This window comes from Puntigrus tetrazona, chromosome 18 (assembly GCF_018831695.1).
Source record: "Puntigrus tetrazona isolate hp1 chromosome 18, ASM1883169v1, whole genome shotgun sequence".
NCBI lineage: Eukaryota > Metazoa > Chordata > Actinopteri > Cypriniformes > Cyprinidae > Puntigrus > Puntigrus tetrazona.
Window position 1 is genome coordinate 14390531 of NC_056716.1, and position 20559 is coordinate 14411089.

Here is a 20559-nt window from a genome sequence, read left to right on the forward strand (position 1 = left end):
GAAAGAGGATGTTGCGTTGTGATTGGAGGATAGAGTAGCAGTGTGTTGCAAAAAAAAAAATAAATAGCAGTGTGGATTGGTTTGATGATACAACAACAACGATTACAATAATTGTTGCTATTATTATTATAATAAAAATACAAAAAATAATCATAATAATAATATAACCCAAAACACTATTAAACTATTATATATTTCCATTGAAATATAATGTAATTAAGTGTTTGAAAACACTGCATTCAGTTCACACTCGAGTTTATAAAGTGGCATTTTTTTAATTACAGAAGTTTTTTTTTTAGTTTTTTTTAAGTATGTCAAAGTGTACTTTTATTTAACAAGGACTATGCTTGTTTTCTTTGATTATTACTACCTTTCTGCTGCTACCTCTTTGACTGTCTTTGCCATTGTGTTTTTTGTGACATGACAAGGCTGCCTAGCGTTTAGAGCAAAACATCATTTTATTGTTCCTTTATGTTTTTTCACGTCTTACACCTCATACCAAAGGAGACGCGTAATGCCTGCTGTAAAGTGAATACGTTAAAAATACTGAAGAAAGATGTGCATTCATCTATTTAAACAGATGCTGAAGTTTCCAGTCAGGCTTAATAAACTGTCTGATCCTGAAGGGATTAGTCATGGGATATAGCTGGGCTATTTTGATTACATTAAATGTTAGCTAACAAGATAAAAAGATAAAACACAATCAAATATATTATTTTATGAGATTAAATTGAGCCAAATATATATATATATATATATATATATATATATATATATATATATATATATATATTTATACAGTATATATATTGTATATATATATATATATATATATATATATATATATATATATATATATATATATATTTTTTTTTTTTTTTTTTTTTTTTTTTTTTTTTAATTAATATATTACTTTATATATGTATTTATTTTATTTTTAATGCATTAATGCATTTTTTTTGGTCCATTATGATGCAATTGTCACTGTGCACCTTTTGAGTCCCGTATGGTTGCCGTAAATGCTGTAAACAGACGTTTTAAAGCAGTAAAATCCTCATAATTGGTCTCATGTTGGTCAGTTTACAGCGGCGGAGTTCAGTGTTTATTCACAGGGCAACCTGTAATAAGCTCAAATAGCACAGAGGTGGCGTCTCATGTCCTCCAGTGACCCTGCTGTTGACTGCTGGCTCTCTCTTCAACACCAACAACACAAACAAACACATTTAGATGTCACTGACCTTGTTTCAACTTCCCAGCGTCATCTCTGGTCACTGTGACACAGATACCCAGCCTCGAGGTATTTTCCCTGACCCCGGCTACGGCATTACACTTGATGCTCACTGCTAGTTACAAGCCATCGGAAGCATTCTGCTCGAGCGAGGCCTTTAGAAAGAATGAGACGGGAAATGGTGATATCTGTTCCCCTGAAGACTAAACCTGTGCTGAAGAGTTTACCGATCATTTCTTGGTCTGTAGGTGGGTCGGCTGAGCATGCGTGCATAGAAATTTCATATTGATTTTCGAGCTCTCACTCATTCTCTCTGCCAGCAGATTCGTCCAATGGGTCATGCTTATCATGTCAAGTACACCAGAAGGCTAAACCGCAGCAAAAATAGCATTGTTTTTATAGCAACCCAAAGGGAACATTTAAGTCTTTCACAACACAGAAGATTGAACGATTTTTTTTTGTGTTATCTCTATTCAGAATAAACACAGACGTGTTTGTTATCGTAGAAGACACTTTTGATTGAAGACTTCGGTATCCGAGCACAGTTTGAAACGTAGCAGAGATCTCGTTTAAAGCATACGAGATCCTTCAGGTGAAAAAATACGAGAAGCAGAACACGTCTCCACTCGGTCTACCATTTAATATTCAGGGCGAAATGACATGTTTTTTTTGCCAGTAAAATACATTATATTGTTGCCAGTATTTTCTCTCACAAGAGAGGCAGAAAACAAGTCTCAATTTCATCTCGTTGCAGGTTAGGAGAAAAAAACATACATTAAACCATCTTGCCTGAGTTCGTTCTTTTATATCGGAAGTTCTGTCTTGTTCAACAGAGAGACACAAAGTAAATGTTTCTCTCTGATAACTAGAAGAACCTGAGCGCAGTTTGAGGCAAAGACGAGACTTCCTCTAAAACATCAAAGGAGACAAACATGATAATTTGATCTCACGAGAGACATCTCTTGATGCAATTTCACTGCTGTCTGAGAGAAACAACTGAGACATTAAATAGATCTGATTTGAGATGTGTCACCTCCTATGGGAAGCTTTGTCATTCTATATATTTCACCCAATAAAGACACAAGAACGAAATGTGTCTCTACAGAGGAGAACAACTGATGAATGAGTTATTTATATATATATATATATATTATTCTTTTTTTATTTGTTTGTGTGCGTGCGCAGCTCTTTTATTAAATATTCATCCATTACTGCCTCTTGTCTCGCACAAAGAATCCCGCATAAAGACAAAAGACACGTCTGTTCTGATCTAAATGTATCGTGTTAACGTCAAAAGCCGGAGGAAATATTCACTATCAAAGACGCACGAGTTCAACTTAAAACAGCTCAATTTGAATGCTTGCTGTGTGAGTCTGCCTCAAAGAATCTATCAAAGTGCTACTGTTCTTCAGAAAGGCTCAATGTTCTACAACAACAGTCCCTATGTAATCGGCGACATTACCTGAAGCGATCACAAAGCATCGCCGCTCGGTTTTGTGAGTCCGAGATTTGAAAGAAGTATTCTGAACTGTGCTCGAGGCCATTAGCACCATCACAAGCCTTGTTTCCAGCTTAATAAGATCACACTCGCGCAGTTGACAGAGCCGGGTTTTTCATAGGGTCTGCTGAAAAAAAAAAACTAAACTAAATACTAACAAAAATTTTAAGTGTATAATCAATTGCTACGTTTCAGAAGCACAAAAAACACATTGATTTTAACAAGAAAATACGGAATAGACAGAATGAAATAGTATTTTCTTGTATTTTACTTTATTTTTCACAATGCTTGAAAGTAAAATACAAACCCGTGCTTTAAAGTTAATGTCTGATATGGAATTACATTATTCATTTATTCCGTTTTATATATTTAACAATAATAGGTAAAAAAAAAAAGGAAAAATAAAACAAAACGAGAGAGAAAAAAAGGTTTCATTTTATTTTGATGGACAAAAACCTTGTGATACAAAGTACATTTTTGGCAGATATTATGTGTTTTTGCAAAAGCCAATTACTTTATTTCAGAAAGTTTCTCTTTATAATATAGCATTTTTTAAAATGTTTTATCAAACTGCATGAATAGCTCTTTATGCGTGAAAATATGTAATAAAAATACAAATGTAAAATTAAAGCAAGGAATGGGCCATTTTTAGTTTTAAAATTATTAAAACTAAATTTAATAAAAAAAATACATATATTATTAATATAATAATTACCTTATGATGCACGTCCCTTATAACTATAATATGCTATAGTGCTATAATTTGATATAGAGCTTTAACCATCCTTTGATTTCTGGGAAGTGGCGCACAGATATATATATATATATATATATATATATATATATATATATATATATATATATATATATATATATATATATATATATTTTTTTTTTTTTTTTTTTTTTTTTTTTTCAGTCTTGTAATGTTTTCAGGAGTTTTGAAAGTGTCAGACGGCCGGCTGACAGCTGAGGGTGAGAGTCTGGGTTAAGAAAGACAGACGAGACAGCGACAGACCGCCGAGGCCGCCTGAGACCTCATAGGACAGAAAGAAGTCCGTATCTGTGTACTGGCTCTGTGGTGTTGGTTTCATCCTTTTATCTCCCTTTCCGCGGTTGTTTTTTTCCGTGTTTCGCCACACGCGTTCTGCGGTGTTGCACTGATTTGATTTCCCAGCTCTCCTTTTCTGCTCTGCGTGACTTAATCAGAATGACAGTGTCTCAGAGCCCCGGGAAAATCTCTCCCTCTCTTCTCTTCTCTCCCTCACTCTACAAGTTTACGCTGTCCGTGACAAACTCGCAGTGGCACCTTTCCTCGTGTTGTGTTTCTGCAGAGAGCCTTGTCATACACACTTCAGCGTGTGCAAACCCCGTTTCTGCTCCTTCCCATCATTTCCCTCGCTCCCTCTCAATTTAACTTAGTTTTTATGCAAACACGAAAACTGTTTCAGTTCAGAGGTGGTTTATTGACACCATCTTCCACCATGAGTACTAACATAAAGATCTCAGGGTTTTGAAAAAAAGCTCTTAGCGCTGGAGAACAGCAAACTGGTTGTTTTTTCAGCCTGGAACCTACCGTTACGCCGCCTCAGTTCTTCAAGTAATTTCAATTCGAAAAAAGAGCGCTGTGAGACAGAAAACGTTCGTAAAACTCACATTCAGCGAGTCCTGCTTTTCTTTCTGTATCAAAGCACTCGCCTGGAGCTCAAATGCATGTTTTCGCTGTTTACTGTGTACACTTTTCACTCGCTTTCTATCAAGTGACGCTTTCTGCACTTTTCATGTCGAGGTCAAAGCACTCGTGACGCTCACGTCGAGCGCACAACCCTGACGCAAGTCATGCGAAAGGCTCAACACAGCGTCTAAGGCACAGTCGCATGACACATTATCACCTTTTTTCATTCTATAGCGCTGCTAAAATCGCTAAAGGAGATCTCACTTGTTTGTCCTGGACAAAAGAAATTGAACCGAGACTCGCTGAAGTCGTTTGCATTCACAGATGTTTCTCCTGAGGACAAAAAGTAACCATTCATTTTACATGAATTACTGCTATAGTTTTAGACGTCTTTTTCTCACAGTGTGCTCAGATCGCTACGGCGGTGACCTCAGTATGAACTCTGAAATTCTAGATAAACATATCTGTCTGAAACATAACTTTAAAAATTGATGAAGCCGAATGTCATTGCATCTTGCAATCGCTAACATCCTTTTGTCTGATCTCCAGTCACATTTACACAATTAGCACCGCATCGGTTTGTTGTGACCATATCATCAACACAATTTGGGTTGTTTTCACACAATATGCGGTCAATTACCACGTTTCTGAAATGCTTACATTTTTCTTCTCACACAAGCTTTCCCGAAACCATACATCTTTTTGCTCTTATTTACAAACGCTTTAATACGGCGCGTTAGAAACGAAGACCCGATGTTCCACACCTAAAATATTGTTCAAAGCGTCTAGTCCTGTGACAACGGTCTCAGTTAGAGGCGTTGAAGCTCTTTCCATCAACAACGTAGAGTAAAAAAGACATTTTTGAATTTGTTTTGTGGATGCAGAACAACACCGAATTAGAGAGAGAGAGAGAGAGGGATCTGAACAGTTGTAAGAGGGAGAGAAGACATTTTAGTTATCAAAAAAGAAGAAGAGGTAAGGGAATATACACATGGGATATAACGGGTAAAAGGTAACCGTGACTTTATCTTAGAATTCGGACAGTTTTACTCGCAATTGTGAATTTACAGCATTTCACAACTCTGATAAAGTCTGAATTGCAAGACGCAAACTAGCAATCCCAATAACAGATGTCTGAACTGTGAGATAAAAAGGTCACAATTACTGTTTTTACTTTTTTTTGTTGCATAGTCACCAAATGTTGTATTTTTTGTTGATGGCTGGCATCAGCTCCCATGCATATCCAACCTCATTCACTTGAAAACAATTCAAGGTTCCAATTGAATTTTTGCACAGGGGACCCAATTTATCTATTGTACATTCTATAAAGTAATGACTCATTCGGTTTCAGATACTGTAGTATCTTGCCAAGGATGAGCGCATTCAACGCTGTAAAAACTGCTTTCAGTCGAAGGTAAACTGAAGGCTAAATTACAAAAAAAATGTATATTGTCTGTTATATTCAGATAGAACTGAAACATGGTAAGTAATGTGGTTTTTGTAAAGTCATCATCTATTTTTGTCGGACTATGCGCTATGATTGACTACATGTTTCTGTTAGACCGAATGACTCGATTTTGAGAGAGCAATCCGAGTATATGTTTAAAAAAAGGTATTCAGCATTTTGAAATGTAGAGTTTGTATTTATTTAACAATATGTGGTTTTGGCCAGAAAATGGACTGTTTTGCTAAGAGTTTAGAAAAAGTACCGGTTAAGTGTAGGTAAACGCTTGTTAGCAATTCAAAAAAAATACTGTAATATAATTCATACAACTTAAAAAAATGAATTTGAAATTGGTTAGACGGATGGATGGATGGATGGATGAATGGAAAGGTCCTATTGGTTCCATGCTCTGTTGTTCCCAAACAGTATGAGTTCAATTACACGCAGCTGCACCGAAGTAAACGCAAGGTCATTAAATATTAAATCAGACCCCAGGAGACCCTTCAGTCGTTCCATTTAGGTGGACAATTATTTGCGCCTAATTGTCGGGCGTTCACAGCTAAAGCGCTTGACCCTTCCGTACTCTGGCAGCGAGCGACAGGTCTGGCAGCCGTATCTCTGACCCGTTTCGCCCGCAGCCCCTCTCTCGTTCAATTAGAGACAACAATACTCACACCTGTCAGCCAGACGGCACGTTAGCCACCTCTCTTCCCGTCCTTACTGTTCTATCCATCTTTCTCTCACATCTCTGGAGAAGCACATGCGGGGGTCCCTCTCCTCTTCTGACCTGTAAATACTGCAGGAGGTCTGGAGACTGATTCTGTCTGACAGCCCCTCTCCGACGTAATGTCTTCTGCCCTCCCTTTCACTGCCATCTCCCCTGCTCTCTTCCACTTGTCTAAGCATTTTAATGACATATGCTCGCAGGCTTTCGCCAGCCGCAGTCATACTAGTGGAGCGTGCCTTCCTCTGAGCGAGGGATGTTTGCGGAGGAAAGGAGAGGATGAGTTATGTGGACTGATTTTTGCTCCGTTTTCATTATAAGCAATGTCAGGAACGAAAACGCATTTTCCTTTCACAAAGTGGGTAATTTGCCTCGGTGATAGCCGAGTCGCTAACACCGGATCTTTTTATCCCTCACTTCCCACGTTCTGCTCCTCATGCTATATTTCTCTTTCTCTTTCTCACTCTCTTTGTCTTTTTCATCATGTTCATTCCTTTGCCGCCTGATCATTTCAGTTTTATCTTCCCCGAGTCTGTCTCACTACGGTCTGTTGTACTAATATACGAGGACCAGATTTTTTTGGATGGAACAATACGCTTCTGTTGTGAAACCTTGTATGCTGCCTACCTAGATTGCATTTTAAGATGCCATAGGTATGCTTCAGATGCAAACACATCTACAAAAAAAGAGGAAGAACTTCTCTTACATCCAATTCTAAGGTTGTATCATATAACAGCACATAAGAAAATGTGTTGCTGGTTGCTATATAAAATTTAATGAGACCAATTTTAAAATATAGTTAATTCAATATGGTATTGATCAAAATAGGAAAAAAAAGTAATTAAAACAAATTCATTATTGTACATTTTTGTTTCTAATATTTATTTATTTATTGCTTCTTATAAAATAAATTTTTATTAAGTCTGCAACTATTTTGCATTTTGGGTAAATTATATGATTTTTTCCTTTTTTATATGGTTAGGTTTGGGCATAGAAATCACATCATATGCAATAAACTGTCACCTCATAAAACATTTTTACTTTCTTATGAAATTGATTTAGGTTATACTTGTGATAACATAGTTTAGAAATGTTTGTAAACGTCTGGTTTTCTTGTTATGATTAGATTTTGTTTAATGCCAACATACTAAAAACAATGTTTTCCCTCAACATTATGATAATGTATATTAAACTCCTTACAGTTATAAGACCTCTCCATTAACATTAAATAAACATTATGTTTTGTTTCAACGTGTCTATAACTTTAGTGAAGGAAAAAAAAAATAGCTCGCTATGTTTTGGAACAAAATTGCCTCTAGCTGACATCATTTACCCAATACTTTTGTTTTTTTAATGCTTATTAAAGCAAAGTCAGCTTAAGTATAGTCAAGTGTTCAAGTGTGAAGCTTTATCATGCTGACAGAACAATCTGTAGTCAAATATCCAGTGTAAAATGCTTTTTTATGCCACATCTAAACCAAATCACTTTTCAAGGTCTATTTGAGCTAGGATGCTGCCTATGAAGACAGCAGACAACAAAGCAGTGCACTAGGCTTCAGAATAGAACCAGCTACCTAAACATGCACACTTTCTTCTGTCCCCGTGCATGTCCTACATAATTTTGGAGCAGGGGAGCACTAGAGCAAGTGTGGTGATGAAAAGGGTCCCGGCGGTCCTGCTCAGGGCTAGTTTGTGACGCTGTGGCCCGTTCCGCTGTCGTGCTGAGTGGCTCCCACCTCCAGGGACCTCAGGTTGAAATCTGGTTCAGGTCTCCACTGGGCCTGGCTCTTCTGTTGCGACATCATTAATTCAGCTCAGAGAATTCCACCAGCCATAGATACCGGTCCGTCTCTCTCCGTTTCCCTCAGTACTTCACTTGTTTTTCTCTTGCCTATTTCTATCTCTTTGTTGCCTCATCCCTCCGCAAACCTCCGTCTTTCCACAGCTAAATCTAAAACTCTTGTTCTTCCTTGTTTATTTTGATCTCTCCGTGCTCTGGTTTAAGCATTTGAGTCTGGGGATTAAAATCTACGTCATGAGTATAACACGTATATGCTGATGTTTTCGTTTGTGAAGTCGGAAAGATATTCAAAGAAAGTGTCCTAACCTGGTGGCAAGCCATTTTTAATGAAACGTTTCTACGTAATTGAACGCAGTCTAAGCCAATAAAAACATTTTAATACACCGTTAAATGGAGCAGGATTTTCAAACCAATTAGGTTTTGGACTATCAAAATAAATTGTTGCGTCTCACAAAATACAGATAAAACACCTATTTTCTCACTTTTTATTGACTTGCACAGCGGAGGGAGGAAAGGAAATGATGCAAGCTAGACTCAAACTAACGCCACCCGCATTGCAATAACTGCTAGATCACGACTCCATCAGCCAGACATCAAATTACAAGAAAGACGATGTCTTTACATCCTTCAAACTTTTAGTGCTTTGCTTTCTCATGGAGAGTATTCGAGCTCGGTTTGCTCATATTTCCTATTCATCATCCTCTCTCATTAGCGCCGAGGAACATCAGGGTGCCGCCCCGTCCTGCACGTGGCCGTTGCGCTTGCCCTTTTAATTGCACCCGAGCCCTTTGATAGAGCCGGTTTTCCATTTTCACCTCAGCGGAGCCAGAATGATGAGCGCGACGGAGGTGATGGAAAGCACTATGAAGTAGATGCCATTTTCACTGAGGACACCGTAAACGACTCGGGCATGAAAAGACCCTATAATTCTATCTGTCTCACTTTTTTCGTTTTCCTTCTCTTTTTCCCTCTCATCCCAAACCCTGGACGCTAGAAGTGTTCTCTGCCTTTGTTGGCCTTGTCTGCTGGTTTACAAGATGAAAGTCACTTGTTTGGCAACCTTCAAACGCAAGAAGCAGAAGGCCTGAAAGTCGCTTTTGTCTCTGGCACTTCGATACGCTTTCTAGCACTTGGAGAGTGTGTGTCTTTATCTGCGTATGGTTAGTATACTCATACCTGAGAGGTCTGATTCATTTAACATAATGGAGAAGCATATATTTGTGTTTTCAATGCATCTTAGATGTGGTTTTGTATGTCATTTATGTGGTTGGAACTGATAATGAAGTTCTGCAAAATGTTTTTGATTATGATATGTCCTTTTCAAATTCAGGTAGCATTTAAAAGCGAGAAAATGCAATGTTTTTACTATGAGTGGTAAAAGATGTTAACATTTGTTTCTTCTTTGTGAAACCCGAGACGTTATTGAGCCAATCCAGACCTTCCTATATACTTAAGCCAGACAGTCCTTCAAAACACTAGAGCTAGAAAAAGCTTTGTGTTATGTACTTTTCAGTGATATAAAGGCTTTAAGGATTTTCAGTGTCGGCTGTAAGAGAACCTGAAATGTCACTTGGAGAACTTGGGGTTGTCGGTTACTGACACCAGAGAACTTCTGTGCAACACTGTGATTTAGGTGAATCATCCGGTACAGTTTTAAAATAACTGCCATGTTCATGTCGAAAGGCCTCAGTGACTCGTAATGTCTGTCAATACCACCAGACTCTCCAAACCGCATGAGTAAATGTGCTTAAAATCAAGCCATATCTCTGCTTCTGAGATAGACATTTATCTTGTGTAACAACGTTCATTGCGTCTTATTGAGATAGCTGATGGCTGATCACTGGTAAAGAAAATGATCTAGTTGCAAGTTCATATGCAACATAATCTTTCCAAGTTAGGTAAAGTACACTGCCCTAAAAGGTTTGGGAACACCCTTGGCAAATTGTGGTTTTGGATGATATCAGCATAAATCCTTATCATTTTTTTGGACCAGCAATGATCATTTTCATTTTGATCACATAGTAATGGTAATTATGGCAATGGCAATATGGGTGGAACTGGACCGTGATATCCATAAGAATTGTCCAACCAGTGTGAATCATCTTTGGGCAATCCTTCAGGGGGCTGGGAGTAATATATCAAGACAATGTCTGAATAAACCGACAACTCGGATGCCCAGATTATGCAGATCTGTAAGTATTCGAAGTAGTCGAAAATGTAAGTATTTTTGATGTATGAGTGTTTAGGTAATAAAATGTGTTTTCGTAGTTTGCGTTGTCCCTTATGAGTGCAAAATCGTCATAAATGAAAAAGGATTCATGTCAATATTGTCCAAAACCCCACTTTTCTAGTGCATTTCCAAACTTTTGGAGGGAAGTGTATTTTTACATCGCAGGCTGTTGTGGTGTAAGGATTATATGTAGGGGAAAAAATAATCTTGGTAATACAATTATCATGTGCACACCGAAGAATGTCAGCACACAAACAGACAGGCAAGGATTACCCTGACAGTTTTCAGTTACCTTTCATTTGTGACAACACTCCTATTCCCTTTGTGCATTTCCAGCTTTCTAAGGGATAACTTTGTCTATCTTTGGAGCTATTGTTGATGTTCCTAATCAGACAACAATTAGATAACACAGCCGTGAGTGGGAATAAATCCCCCTGAGTCTTGCTGGAAAACAAGATCGCTTGGCTTTCCTAAAAATTTCAAAACATTGCAGGATCCAGAAGCTTTTTACTGCAATTTCATTTTCTTTCTTTTCCTCCATCCCCTTCCCTTTCATCTTCCCCGTCTCCTCAGACAAACGCTTACAGATTAAGAATAGTCAGCTAAATAGATTCACTTCCACATATTATCCGCAGTATTCATACTCATCCAAAAGATAAATAAAAAGGTGGTCAAATTTCAGAAAACATCTTACAAACATGAGTAAAACAAGAAAAATAATTAATCCAATGGATAATTCAAATCGTATTGTGACACTATTATAAACAATTTCTAAAAAGACCTGAGTAGCACAACTTTAGATCATATTTGAAGAAGTTGGTTCGTCATGTGTTTCCAGTATAGGCGTCTTCATATGCTTTTTTGAGCATTGCAATGGGTCCCAGTGCTCAGGTGAAGGTTTCCGACTTTATTTTATCACTAAGAAACAGAAAATGTCCTTGTAAACACACGAAGCAGGGAATGGAAGACAACGTAAATCTGATGGGAAGGGTCTAGATAAGATGCTGCTCCAAGCTAGCAGTGCCTTAAATTTAATGCTGGCTGTATGACGCGGCTTCTCATTCACTCTCGTTCAAGGAAATGTGATTTAAACTGAAGGAGATCATTGATGGGTAGCTTCCTTTGACCCTACATCCTTTCTCTCTCGCAATGTCCTAATAAAAACACCCTAACCCAGAAGTCTGCCGGGCTCGTGTGCGTAATGCGTTGACCGCACACACTTACACGAGCTATCATCTCACTCTCTGCCTCAGCCCCATATCTTTTATATGGCTGCAGTCCACTTTGCTGCTATTATACTGCTCTTCGTGGTAACATTATCACTTAAGATAAGGCTTCAATAAACTGCACTCTCTTTTAGGGGGCACTCTGCTCTTAATCCAATCTTTGAACGTTAGCACCTTTATCACTGGCCTTCCTGGAGACCCTCGCCTCACCTCCAGCCCCCATTTCCAATAAGAGCTAGGCCATTCTGTGCCCCAACGTTAACCCCTTTCTGTTCAGCCAAACTCCAAAAGAGCCATCGAGGAGTTGATTAAATCTGTTCTAAGTGGCGATTCATATATATGGAGAGGTGGCTGCTTTGACGGGTGGGCAAGGGCAGGGCCGTGGAGAGCTGGGTCGTGGCCAAGCGGTGGCACAGCACGCCAGCGCCTCCTGGCCGACTCTCTGATTCACACTAATGTCCTCAGGAGACCGAGCAGAGACCACTGTCAACTGGCCCGGGAGGCCGGCCAGATCGAAACCCCTGCCAGCACGTTTGAAAGGATAGCAAATCATTTAGCCACCCTGATGGCACATTAGCATTTTTCAGGCGACGCACTGGCATGGAATAACTCCACACTATTAAACTCCCTTTGAAGTCGAAGCTCGCAGGATAGCACTGTAAAATACGTCTAAATAAATAGGAGAGCCATCTGAAAGGAGCTCAACGGGAACCAAATCATAATGCACACACAAAAAAAAGCTTTGGCTAATTACAGCGTGCCTAACATTGTTTGCCCTCTCTCACAGAGAAGCATTTTGACTCGCAACAGCGAATCTGAGGTGAATGTTTTTCAGCTCAACAATGCTGAGAACACAGTGGCTGAAACTGGGAAATGAAAGAATGAAGGACACGTAGGTGTGTGGAGAGCCAAGTCTGTCGCTCGCCGTATTCAATGCAGGAAAAACATCTTTTGCTCTGTGGGTGCAATCAACGGCACCAGATAGTTCAATAGATCACAAGATTCAATTGACTCACAAGGTGTCTGAGGTGAACGCATGCTTTTGTCCAACATCCCGGCTCAATGCCTTGGGTGAGATGGGCATAATTTGATGGTACTTTAATTAGTTATCGAGTATACTGAGATGATTTTGTGATCTCTTAGAAGGTTAGAAGGTCTAAGTGTCAGTTTTCAAAAAAAACGATGATATCATGGATTGCAAATGGGAATGCAAAAAATATATTTCTTGCACATTAGTTTACATTATTACGAACTGATAATCCAACAAATGTTAAAATGGCCCCTTAAAAATTTCCCTCCTGATAGAGAGAGAGAGAGAGAGAGAGAGAGAGAGAGAGATAGATAATAATAATAATAATAATAATAATAATAATAATAATAAAACAGCCTGATGTGGTTTGCTGGTCTACTGATTCAAGCAGATCTAGCTGAGCTCTTATTCACAAGTGCTCAAAAGCAGGTAAACATACCAACATGGCTAAAGCTAGCTTGGAAATCAGCTAACCAACCCCCTAAGAAGTTCGGTTTGTAAATAATTTGAGTGACTTCAATCAGTCAATCATTTGATGGTGAACTGAGGTGTTTTTTTGTAAGCTGGATTCTTTCAGCAGCTGTTCCTGTAGGATGTAACCATGGTTCAGCAAAGCCACCAGAAATGTCAGAAAACATCTATTTCTGTTTTAGGTATTGATGTTGTGCTCCTAACAGAAGGATTCATCTAACACGAGCATCAAACATTCCTCCATTTCCATTGACCGACGTTCTAATTAGCCTGCCAGAAATATGAAATATGAATTATCGTCCGTATAGACAGATGCAAAGTGAGGAAATACTGAAGAAGAAGTGGGAGAACAAGAAAACGAGGCATAGTCGCTGTCTCTGCTGCTGTCTGTGTAGTAATCCCTCCTTTAGCACGCTAATTAGCAGCATTAGCATGGCTGAGAGCTGAAAACTTGTTTGAGTTCTGTTTGGAGAAACCAGAAGTAAGACAGAAGCTATTAGTATTCTTGCAAACAGACCCCAAAAGTGTCGAAAGCTTTCAAAAACTTACTTTAACTTTTAAAGTCTGCACTGAAGCCTGCACATTTTCACTTTTAATGTTGTTTTGTGAATAGAACATTTGTCTGGAACAGATCAGAAAGACTTTGAATGACTATATCACAGTACAATGACCATCAATAAAATATACTTATACTATGCCACGTCGGTCGCATGCATGCTAGTGGTTTCTGAGAATCTGTAACGCCTGGCTTTTTTTTTTTTTTTTGCTTTTTGCTTTATGATAGTTCTGTTAAGTAATCATAATATGAGGTAGGCTATATACCTTGCATGCAATTCCCTTGTCTTTCTCTGATTCCCGGAGTACAAGTTTAAAGACTGATTAGCATTTATATTGCCATGCTAAGGCTCACTACTGTAATTGGTGTTGCACAGCAACCAACCACCGCTATCACGCAAATCTACTCACATATATAAACAAAAAAAGCTGGCACATCACTCTACTGTCCATGTAGCACACTGTGAAGTGAAACCGCCAGACTGGCAGGGCTGAAGAGTGAGGGAGACAAAGACCGAGTCCGTCAGGTTCATTCAGGTGTAATATTGCCCCGTCCTAGAAACTTCCAGCAAAAGCTATAGCAAGTCATTGTCAGATTGGCAACCCAATTCCTCCAGTGCCTCACATACCTCCATGCTATATACATCTGTGAGCTTCTCCACTGACATAACACTCCTGTCAGCCATTTACGGTGCTCTTTTATTTACCACCAAGCCAGCAGAGGATACACTATAGAAGAAGGGATTTATAGCCTCCGAAAACATCATAAAACTGGACCGGTTTCTTCCTTTCCGACCAAAGAGCTTGATTTTTTTTTTTTTAACAAACTGCATTCAATGGGAATAAAATATATATTTAATTGCAAATAAATATTTCAGTGTTAGCACTCTCAGAATATATCCATCTGAAACGGGCACAAAGTCTCTCCTGCCGTTGATTCCATGTATTAGGTCGCAATTTAGATGGCATTAATCTCTGCCATAATCTGTGGCGAAATCCTTGTAGTGTTCCTGGGAGGCTGACCCTCCATTCCCTTCTGAATCTCTCCCTGTCTGACAGGTTCATTGAGAGAGACGTTTCCCTCCCTCTTGACCCCCTCCGGCTCTCTGCCCATCCTCACGGAATAAACATAGAGCGCTGAGCAGAAGCTCCGCAGGTGACCTCATGATCGCCGCAGCATCTGGTTGAATTACTTAACATCACGCTCAGCAGACATGTAATCCCACATAATGCCCATTTCTCAAAAAGTGCACCAATTTGGATAAATCCAGCAATTCAGCTCTATGGCCATGAGATTTCCACAGGGACGGCTTCGTAAGCGTGGAGGGCAAGGGTGGGCACAGGTCAGGGGAGTGGGAGAGGATGAGAGAGATGAAGGGCGGGGGATTGGTTTCTGTCACTGTGGTTAAGAGCACTGATTTCATTGGTGCAGCTTAATAAAGTCCAGTAAACACATTTTGTTTATGCACTGAGATTCTCAGCAAAGCTGCTCTCACTGGATTTCAGGAATCAAGGCCAAATTAATGGCCATCTTCTCTTGACCTGAATCTGAGGAGGTGAACAAACAACTCAACCGACGAGAGAAAAATCCCTCTCAATATCTAAAGAATTTTGTTTTAAAGAGGCAAAACAAACAAGCATTCCGTATTGCTTGTATCACGACACGATAACATTTGAACAAAGTTCATTTGCAACAACATATATATATATATATAATTTATTTGTAATTTAGTATTTCCTAATATTCACAAATTGTCCGTAACCATGAAAAGCCTACAATCTAAACCCTTTTCTGAACAGTCAAGCCTTATATGATGTGCGTGCTGAATATGTGGAATATAAGAATGTATTTCATCTCTGTTTTCATCAGAAATTCTATTGCTTCTCAAAAAAAAAAAAAAAAAACATCTTTCTCTCTGAGAAATGCAGTTGTCAGGGTTGACTGTGGGAGTAGGCTAATATGGTCAGGAAAGTTATTACAGGGGTCACAGACTTATATGATCCACATTAAGGAGGTCAGACTTCACACAAGGTACAGACGAGAAAGGAAAAAACAGGTGGTCACAGCTCAGAGACTCACATATGTATCCGTACACAGAGCCGGTGTCAGCTCTTTTGCTTTGGTTGTCGATAAAGAATGACAGCGAGAAGGAGCGAGGAATACTGATACGTGTTTACTGTCCGTGATGACTATGCATTTATATCGTTTGGAAATGAGAAACCATCACTGGCATGCAAAACGGCTTAATAAAAGATAAAAAACGGCCCGGCCAGAGAAGAAATCGGAATGTCATGCAGAAATATGAATTTAATTAACCCTGAAATATGACTGAGATGTAAAAATCCATTACATTTGATCGGCTTTGGTCCCCGTCCATGTTGAAAAAGGATTTGCGATGTTACAAAGAATGATTTGCTAAGTCCGACCAGGGAAAAACTGTTCCACATTCTACGATGAAACGCAATAAGATGTTTGATTCCCTTTATGCTTGTATAAGGTGGCCGAGATTTGGCCTGAAAACAGCCAAAAGTGACATTTTAATTACCAGCCTGCTGAGGTGCAGCTTAGTGAATGAGAGAGAGAGAGAGAGAGAGAGAGAGAGAGGCAGCGGACACACTAAGACCTGCTTTCGAGGGTTAAGACACAGCTTACGCCCTTGGCTGCGTGGGGACTTAACACCAGACGCTCCTGAAGAGCATTTGCCTCATCTATCAGAACAAGACGGCAGCGGTTAGGAGAGGATGACGGGGGGGAGGGAGAGAGTGATGGAGGACAAGAGAAATATGGATAGACGAAGACAGATCCAGAATGAGCCTTCAGATCTATGCCACACTGCCCCCAGTGGACCTGAGCGTGAGAGAGGAAGGCTGAATAATGTGTAATGAGACACTCTATAATGTCGAGACCTGCAACAGAGTATTGGAAGCGTATATTAAAAGAGCTTTTTTTATGATGTTTTGCCGAAACGGTGTAAAAAACACTGATTTCCCTTCTGACACGGGCAGCGACAGGAAACACATACTGACAAAAACAACACTTTCTTCCGATGGATGGAGGGAACAAAAGCAAATAAATTCAAGAAAATCTGTATTTTTGTCTTGTTTTCCAGTGTTTACGTCTCCCTTTAAACAACTGAAATGGACAGAGACAGCAAGTATATATATTTTTCATGTTTTAAGCAGTAATTTAATTGCATTATGTTTAGGATTAAAATATAAAAAGACAAATAAAGAAAGAAATCTGATTTGCCTTTTAATACGGGCAAGTGATGGATGTCCGTCGTCTCGTTTTTCGAAATACATCATTCGAACAATTTAAAAGCTTGGAGAAGCATAATTTCACGAGATAATAAAACTTGTTTTCAGAAAATATATCTAGAATTAAGTGTAATTACTTTTCCTAACCCACTGGCAAATAGTCGTTTCTTGTTTTAAGCATGAATGTAATAACATTTAATGAGGTTTATGATTTAAACGAGAAAAAATGTGGGTTGAGATAAATAAACCTAATTCTCCCAAAACAAGTCATGTCGTCGAGAGCAATATTCATTTTTAAAGTCATTCAGAGTTGTTGTATGGATTTTATGCATATTTTTAATGAGAAATAAAACATAAAGGCTGATGAAAAAATATATCTTGTAATCAAAAGCCTTTTTTTTTTTTTTTTTTTTTGGTCGTGATTTCCCTTCTGACACTGGCACTGACAGGAAACAGATACAGCGAGAAGCAACATTTTTATCCGAGGGATGTATGAGAAAGGAGAAAGGGAACAAAAGTGGACAGATTGAAAAGGATGAAGAAAGTGCTGCCCTTCAGAAAAATGAACAAACTATGACTAAGAGAGTGAGAAAGGGGGAGAAAATGTCCAAAAAAGAAAGAAAGAGAAGGAGAGGGAGAGGGAGAGACAAGCTCTTGGACAGAAGGTTTGCCCGTGGTGCGACAGCTTTCTGTGCCGCACAAGGGTGAGCTTCTGTTCGAATGTATGCCATCAGTTAGGGCTTGTCACCAGGTGTGTGTGTGTGTGTGTGTGAGCGCCAGTGAGAGTGCCCTACATATACCCTCAACTCTTGACAAAAACTCAATACAGTCTTTCTAAGCTCCCAGCGCAGCTATTGGACTTTTTGTCAACCTCTCTCTCTCACACACACACACACACACACACACACAAGCTTCTCCTCATCCTTCTTTTTTTTCTCCCCTCTATATAAAAGACTTGTTTTTCTCCAGGACTTTTTTTTTTTCTTATATATTTATTTCCGCTGACACCGGTTTGCTCCATAAACAGCAATAATGTGTAAAACACAATTTAGCTTTGGGGAACCTGCCATCCCCAGGGGCAGAGCGGGGCGACAGGAACGCCTGTTGTTATCTCATGTTTACCTGCCTGTTCTGCTTTCATTTTTTATTACCACAACACCTAGCTCAGCTCAACTGCACAGCAAAGCAAAACAAGGCGACTTTGCCTGGTGCGTGATGCTTTCTGCGCGCTGAGAGCTTTAAAGAGTTAGATGGGAAGGAGATGAGACAGACTGTCTGACTGCATTTCTGTTGGCATCAACTGTGTATTGTTAGCATGTTGAATGAACGTCTCCATAATTAGGATCTTCAATCTATGATTCCAAAGGCTAATGAGCTCTTCATTTACAATCCTTTTAGTTTAGCGTAATATAACATAGTAAATCAATTTGATGCGCGAACAGTTTATGTTAACTGTTTTACAATGCGTAGCATGTGTGAAGATCTTAGGGGTTTTCGTGAAAGATATGATCATATATATATCAGTTTCAGTTCGTAAATAAATAAACAAACCATCCACAGTGGACAAAAAAACCTATTTGCTGGACACATGGCTAATACTGCTATAAAACTAGATCATAAAGCTGACAGCCTCCTGAGGCATGATCTACTAAACAAGAAACAGAGCGCCCCATGCTTTACTCCCACTGTCACCGTCAAAGTAGTTTCACACTCTCTCTCCGAGAGCGTGCGTCTGGGTTTATGCGTGTGAAGTTATATATTAGCGCTGTGGGTTACGCTGCTCTTGCCATCAGATCGTGAGTGAGGGGTACAGTATTTGCAACAGTTTAATGGGATTCGGAGTGAGGAAACAAGTTGAGTGATAAGCAGGTCATTAAGTTTGCTCTAGCAACTCCGCTCGGCTTTGATTTGCGTACGCTGTGTGATAACCGTGAAGGGGGGAAAAGAGACTTTGAGGGAGGGAAAAGAGACAGCTTAGGAAGTGCAGAACAAGCTGTACTTGGTGAGCTGAAACTCTGTAGCACGAGACGATTCAAGTCTGAGGACTTTGTTTTTCGGTGAACCCAAACAAAGCAGCCAGCGCCGCTGGTTTCCAGCACGAGAAGCTTCAAATGAAGTCCCGAGGCTTTCGGATTTATCTGAACTTCCCTTTCTGGGTCACCGGTCGCTGCAGAGGAGGACAATCAACTCAATCTATTTAGCTCTGTCGAGTGGCTGCCTTCTCTTTTGGCTGCTCGCGGAGGGAGCGTACGAGCGAGCCGGCCGGCGACCCCTCTCAGGGTCTCCGCGGCAGCCTCCGATTCAATCCAATTGTTTTTCAAAGACAACCACCTGGCGGCAAGCAACGGAAACATCCGTCAGCCGATACTAAGCCCGACTGTTTACAGACTCAGAGGCTGTCTAAGAATAACCGCGTGTCGTGTTCGCTCGCCGGCGCGCGAGATGAGCATCCATTGATTCAGTCAAGAGCCTGACCTCGCCAAGCTTCCTTTTCAACTTCAAGATCTTGGGGTTCGGCGAAACTCGCAGGACAGACAAACAAGATGCACGCATGCAACTACTTCAAACTGTCTGACACAAACTCAAGGCTTCGCAGCAGAAACCTCAGAGACTCCCTCGCAGCCTCGGAGTTCAACTCCCGGAGATTCCCTGCTCGCACACACTGACACAGGACACGACACAGCGGAGACGAAGAGACCAGGCATCTTACCGTGACCTGTCAGCCACAAGATCAGAAAGACCTCCGGGATCATCTCGGCACTTTGCAGGGGTGCTGACCTCTCGGGCACCAATGAGAAGAAGTGAAGGCTGGGAAAGTTCACGCACACACCGACCTACGGCTCTTCTGGTTGGCTGCTATTGTCAGTCCCCCGATGTGCCCTCTCAATAAAGAGAGGCTCTCTCAATCTCTTTCTTCTAGTGTCCTCCTCTCAGTGTGCTGTGATAGCAATCTGCTGTGTTGTCCTACCGTAACTGAAGTGACTCTGTTCTGATGATGCGTGTGCAGGCGCTCTCATAAACTCAGAGTACTCGTGCTCTCTCTCTCTCTCTCTCTCTCACACACACTCGTACTCTCACACACTGCTCTTCCATTCTCCGGCTCACAGAGTCAGTCTGCCTCTCTCTCTCTCTCTCTCTCTCTCTCTTTCTCACTCACTCCTCCCCACCCCTCCCTCCTCTTCTCTCGCTCTTTCTCTCAGTGGAGGAGCAGGGGAAGGCGGGGGCCGGCTGCTCTCAAGGCCCGCCCACCTGATCAAGCGTAGCAGCGCTGTTGTAACAAGAGGCTGGGAATTAGACATAATCTTTGGGAACCGGTACTGAAAGAAAGAGAGAAAGAGAGGCATAAACACGTAATGCATACTGCATACAAAAATAACAAACCTTCTCATAAACTGGAAAATGTTATGATCTGATTGGGT

General features: G+C 40.1%; 1 protein-coding gene across 9 annotated transcripts in view; it reads right to left on the minus strand.

Annotated features, from left to right (window-relative positions):
• Nucleotides 1–20269, minus strand: part of kirrel3b (kirre like nephrin family adhesion molecule 3b) — a 185850-nt gene extending 165581 nt beyond the window's left edge. For 6 of the 9 annotated variants that reach the window (XM_043216642.1, XM_043216637.1, XM_043216643.1 and 3 more), the window contains exon 1: nucleotides 19851–20268. In XM_043216642.1, the coding sequence (XP_043072577.1) occupies nucleotides 19851–19893 (43 nt within the window). In that variant the 5' untranslated portion in view covers nucleotides 19894–20268. Of the gene's footprint in view, nucleotides 1–19850 lie in introns of all 9 variants that reach the window. The other 3 variants (XM_043216644.1, XM_043216641.1, XM_043216636.1) reach the window with 2 other exon arrangements.
• Between the last annotated feature and the right edge of the window lie 290 nt (nucleotides 20270–20559).